General features: G+C 37.9%; 1 protein-coding gene across 1 annotated transcript; it reads right to left on the reverse strand.

Annotated features, from left to right (window-relative positions):
• Nucleotides 1-611: 611 nt before the first annotated feature.
• Nucleotides 612-4,779, reverse strand: LOC145032798 (G-type lectin S-receptor-like serine/threonine-protein kinase At4g27290). The gene is made up of 8 exons (XM_078981726.1): nt 4,724-4,779; nt 2,678-4,420; nt 2,440-2,571; nt 2,182-2,339; nt 1,880-2,090; nt 1,565-1,802; nt 1,336-1,486; nt 612-1,224 (listed from the first exon to the last, which is right to left on the reverse strand). Exons 2-8 carry the CDS (start codon nt 3,951-3,953, stop codon nt 931-933), a joined length of 2,460 nt encoding a protein of 819 aa, XP_078837852.1. The 5' UTR covers nt 3,954-4,420; nt 4,724-4,779; the 3' UTR covers nt 612-930.
• Nucleotides 4,780-5,722: the final 943 nt, after the last annotated feature.

Consider the following 5,722-nt stretch of genomic DNA (forward strand, 5'->3'; position numbering starts at 1 on the left):
ATCTGAGAGATTTTTGAGTGCGAGTTGATTTGAGAGATTTTTGAGTTCTTGACAGTATCTGACATATTTGGAAAAGAATCCAACTTGATGGTTGAGAGTTTTTGTTCCACGTAAAGAGCCTTGTGGGTTTGTTGTTGACGAAGATGGTTTCTAAGGCTTGCCATGCTTTTTCTGCAGTAGTATTTGGGGTGAGCATTGTGATTAGTAGATCATTGGAAATCGTACTATACATCCACCGTAGAACAACTGAATGTCCTATTTGTTGAAACACTTTTATCTTTCTCTGCAGGTTTTGGTGTAACAACTTTAGAAGGGATGATGTGGTCGATAACATCATAAGCTCGACAATGGATTTTAAATAATTCCACCCACGAGGTGTAGTGTCCGTTTTCCATCTCCAAGACAATGGGGATGAAGTTCTTGATGTTGGTCACTGTGAGTGCAGGATGAAGAGATGCCATGGAGGTGTGAACTTGATATTGTGACGATTAAAGAAGTAGAGGAGTGAAGAGGGTTGCCGATCGATTGAAAGAAGAAGGATAGTAGAGGATGTCGGTTGCTAGGGTTGTGAGGGTCGAGATTACGCTCTACGCTCTGATACCATAACAGAATTGGCCAAAAGATTGACGGTGATCTCATTAATAACAGATACAAATATTGACATAAGACTACCCTGACTAATAGACAATTTACATAACTGATACAATGGTTTCCTAGTCTAATATACAATAAATCTATTTCTATAACCATAATGAGCAGATGCTATTTCACCAATAGGTAATTGTAGATCACAAGAATTTAATACAGCACAGAAAACAAATTTACTTCAATTTTTATTGTCCGGATGGAGTAATCCAAAACTATGTTCAGGACTTAAAGCTGCATTTATATTGTATGGTTTATGAACTTTGAAAGAAATGAAAATTCATTCTATCGACCTGTCAATGACGAGGTGATATTAACAACAGAATGTTGTTGTGTGGTGGGTGCAAGCAGGTGGAGATCAGGCTCGGTGAAAAAGGCAGGTGGTTTGGGTTGAGGCAAGACACCATCATTACCAAGCATCAATACCACAGATGACATTGTCGGCCTATCTTCTGGCTGATTCTGCACACACAAAAGACCAATGTGTATTGACCGCAGCACCTCCAAGATGATGCATGACTCCCTTAACGATCGACCAACCAGATCAAGACTCTTGTCATCTTTGTACAGCCTCCATGCCTGAGTGATAGCAGGTGTATGTAGTAAATCACAAGTATATACAATCGAAAATCACACATAATAGTCAATAAAATAGCAGGAAACCAAAAACATCAGATTTATTAAACTTACATGTCCAAGAAGGTTGTCGCCGTGTTCTTGAGAAGAGAATTCTCGGTTTTTCATCCCACTTACTATTTCCAGCACCAAAACACCGAAGCTAAATACATCTGATTTTGTTGAGAAAATCCCGTGAACTGCATACTCTGGAGGGATGTAACCACTGAATATAGAATTTGACAGATCAGTTGATATGGGGATATATCTGAGAAGTTAACTTTAATTGGTTTCTGATTCTTACTAAGTTCCAACCACATTCTTTGTGTTAGATCCAGTTTCGTATCCTTTAAATCTTCTAGCCAGCCCAAAATCTGATATCTTTGGGTTCATGTCATTGTCCAACAAAATATTACCAGCTTTAAGATCCCTATGTATGATACGAAGGCGCGAATCTTGATGCAGATAAAGAAGCCCTCGTGCAATTCCATTGATGATGCGGAATCGGTGATTCCAATCAAGCATTGAACTTCTAGTCTCATCTGCATGAAATTAACACGTGTCTAGTAGACATCCGAATAAAGATTTGAACGGAGTATATCATAAGAAGAGTTCTTACGAAATAAAATTTGATCTAGGCTTCTGTTGGGCATGTATTCATAAATCAACATAAATTCATTTTTTTGAGCACAGAATCCCAGAAGTTTTACAAGATTTCGATGCTGAAGTCTTTGGATACATCTAACTTCATTTGTAAACTCAACAAGTCCTTGTGTAGAAGTTTCAGATAGCCGCTTTACAGCTATTTCTCGCCCATCTTCCCTTACACCCTAAAGATTAGAGAGATAGTCATCACATCAGCATCGTGCACTCCTGCTTATAGAACATAAATAACACAACTATCTATTGATATGTTATAACCTTGTAAACTGGACCAAATCCACCTTGTCCAAGCTTATTATCAATCGAGAAGTTATTGGTTAACTTAGATACTTCAGAAAAGCTGAAAAAGGGCAAGTCTACATCATTGTTTTGGCCTCCCCCTGTATAGTCTTCACAAAGGGTCTTCACCAGAGTACCTAAAATGTGATACATCCAAGTATTAAAAGGTGGACACTTACACATTCATGTTGTGCTTGCTCTTTTTCACAAGTATAAAATAGGACTCAGTTGCATTACCTTGACTTTGTGCATGAGACCAATTTTTCTTCCAAACATACCCCACCACAGCTAGGCATATCAGAATAAAACCAAATGAAGTTGAAAGGGACACTTCGATTACTTTTTTCTTGTTAAAGCCAGATTTTATGCCTGGAACACCGTAAATGCAAAAAGTATACAACACATAAAGAAAGGTGTGACTAAAAGTGACAATATAGTATATTTCTGTGAATGAGAAATAAAAAAATTTATGCACCTGTTAACTCAGATGCGTCCATTCTTATGTAAAGATCTTGATCTTCATCAGCTTCTCTGATATCCATCAGATCATTAAACCATAGCAAACATCCACTTCCACCTCTTCTAATATCCACATTTGCATAAGCTGTACAAGAGCAATTCCTCTTGCATTCCCTTTTACATTCTCCAAGGTTCATGCTCAGATTATACCATGATTTCCTGGTATCCGGAAATTTCAAACCTGAAATCGCCCGAAAACCATCTTCATTCCCACATTTTAACGGTTTTTTACGTTGACAACCACCTGACCAATCTCCTGCATTCCATTCTTTTGGGTGTTTTGGTTCAAACCCTTCCATACAACTACAAACAGGTGAACTGTTTATGTTACAGCTTCCATATGAACCACAGAGTCCATATGGTGCACATATGTCAACCGTTGCAGCCAAATATGGGACCCATCCTTGGGTCGGATCATTCCAGTTTAACCGCATTTCATGGCCTTCAGGACCAATAACAACCCTTGAAAGAAATGAGGTATTAATAAGATAAAATATAGAATACACTTCCTTCTCATTCATTACAAAGTCATATGTGTAGATAGGATTTGGCTTGCTAGGAAAACCATTTACCCTAACACCATTCCATGGTCCAAATCTTAATGTTATAACTGAACCACGTCTCTGAAATGCTTGTGGATATCCATTTGTATCCCAGTAACTTACATACAGACCTGGAGAAGGATCATCTAGACTCTTCCAAGATGTCAAGCATCTATTTACTCCTGTAATAAAATCCTTCCCGAATTTCATTCCAGATAGCAAGGTGTCAGTAGGGTAATCAAAACTTTGCCAGATAGGATCTTGGTCTGTGCTACTCATGTTATCATGCACAACAAGGTTTCCTGAATCTAGAAGCTTTGCGACAATATTTTTATTACTGAAAGATAATGAAGAATTTGATGACCAAATCATTGTATTGTTACCATTGAGAAGCAGAAGTGTTCCCATGCTATTGACTTTGAACACACCGGAGGTATCAGTAAGTGGAGTCTCTCTGTTAGCAACCCATACAACTGTCTGAGGAAGAATCTTTTTATACCATATCCCCAAGTATCGATACCTGGAGTTACCCGGGGTAAAAAAGCCGAATTCATACATTTCACCATCTGAAACAAGCGTATCATTGTCTCTTATTTCTTTATCTGTAGTTATGGTGTCTACTGCAGCAGAAACTGTCAAAAGTAAGAATAAAACACTGGACAAGAACAGAATATTTTGGAAAGTTCTCATTGATGTGTTTTGCAGCCTTCTGTTAATTTCCTGGAAGATTTTGGGGTAAGAAATAATAAGACCAGGATCAATTATTTGAATAGAATTGGCTCTTTGGATAATATCTAATAGAGGTTGTGGAAAAGGCTCATTAATGTGTTTTGCAGCCTCCTACTTCATGGAAGAGTAGTTTGCCGTGTAGGAAATTATAAGCTCTCAATTATTTGATTAGAACTGTCTCTTTTTCAGTTGAAGGTAGTCAGGAACATAGACCCACTAAAAAATTAAATATTCTCCTGCCTTAAAAACCATTTCTTTAAGCATGGCAATAAATACTAGAAGGCTTGTGTCTTCTTCTTTGAGATAGTTGCCCCGCATGTGGGAATCCATAATAGAGGTCTCAGGTTCAAACCTTGGCATCAGCTTCCTTGCTCTCATGACATTGTGATATTTGTGCATTCCCGATGTATATGGATTAGCAGTATCAACTGCAAATCATTTAATGTAATCATCAAATATTCAAATTCATATATGCCATTGAAGTATTAATTATTTGTTATACCATCACTTTCCCCAAATTTGCAAATTAATTATCTAGGTTATGACTTACGAGGAACAGAAAATAGCACAAAATTTAACTCAGTTCGAAACAAAACTAAGTTTCTTGAAATTCTTATATTCGTAGTAATAATTATGTCAAAAACCTAATTCAACACCCCAGTTCAAAATTGAGACATTGAAAGTTGAAACAACAACGAAGAATTAAAAAACTCGAAGAAGGAAGAACTCACCGCAACAGAAGATATAGCGGTGGTGGTGCTGACGAGGAATTAAGTGGCGACAGCGACCGTAGAGTTGAATTTTGTTTCTATTGGAGTACAACTGAATTCAACTAACTCGTCCGTAAATATCAGCAAACGCCGTTAATTTGTGGTTGAAGAAGTGGAAGAAAATTATTAACGTCGTTGGCGGAGTTCATACACAAGTTGACAACTTGAGTGGTCTACCAAGTGATCGTTTGTCAACCAAAAATAAATGATTTCTTTATAAAGTATCTTTTAAAAAATATATATTATATTATAAATTTATCCATCATAATCATTCATCCAAATCAATCTAAAATCCTGTTTCGGATCGTCTGTGATTAGGGTTCGTGGGCTGCAACCCGGGCATGAGGAAATCTCGGGGTTGCAACGAGTTGCTAGAAAAGTAGGGCATCTCGTCACCTTTCCGTGGATATGAGGTTTATTGGAAACAAAGTTATATCAAGGAAGCAATGGAAGTTTGAAGTTTTGACAGGATAAATCCCTTGTGTGTACGCCTAGCGTACTCATGTGCGTGATTTTTAAGCGGAGCCACCTAGTATGCTGGGCGTACTTGGCACTGCATGAAAAACCCTAGTTGAGGGGTGCCCCTATATAAAGAATGAGATGGCCTCATTCCTGGCCACCATCCTCGGATTGCAAACCCTCTTAAACCCTAAACCTTCATTTATGGAGTTTGTGAGTGCATTTGAGAGCCTTTGAGTGTTTTTGTGTGTTCTTGGAGTGAAGAAGAAGCTTTGGAGAAGGAGTGAGAGTCCAGGCCCTTGGATCTGAGCATATCTATGTTGGGAGTTTCATATAGAGGCATAAAGCTTCAAGCTTTCTCACTCTTTTGTTTTATGCATCTTAGTAGAGTATTTTAGGGTTTTATCCCAAAAAGTTGGAGACTTTATGTAATATTGAGCTCCAGAGACTTTGATTGACCCCTTTGAGTGTATTTAGTGGTGTAATGTCATAAAAATCTAG

This window comes from Lactuca saligna, chromosome 2 (assembly GCF_052625555.1).
Source record: "Lactuca saligna cultivar CGN05327 chromosome 2, ASM5262555v1, whole genome shotgun sequence".
NCBI classification, from domain to species: Eukaryota; Viridiplantae; Streptophyta; class Magnoliopsida; order Asterales; family Asteraceae; genus Lactuca; species Lactuca saligna.

Coding starts and splice junctions, on each gene's coding strand:
- LOC145032798 (XM_078981726.1), bottom strand. CDS start 3,953: ATGAGAACTTTCCAAAATATTCTGTTCTTGTCCAGTGTTTTATTCTTA. Junction 2,091..2,181: donor GATTTGGTCCAGTTTACAAG/GTTATAACATAT, acceptor TCTAATCTTTAG/GGTGTAAGGGAAGATGGGCG. Junction 1,803..1,879: donor CCTAGATCAAATTTTATTTC/GTAAGAACTCTT, acceptor AATTTCATGCAG/ATGAGACTAGAAGTTCAATG.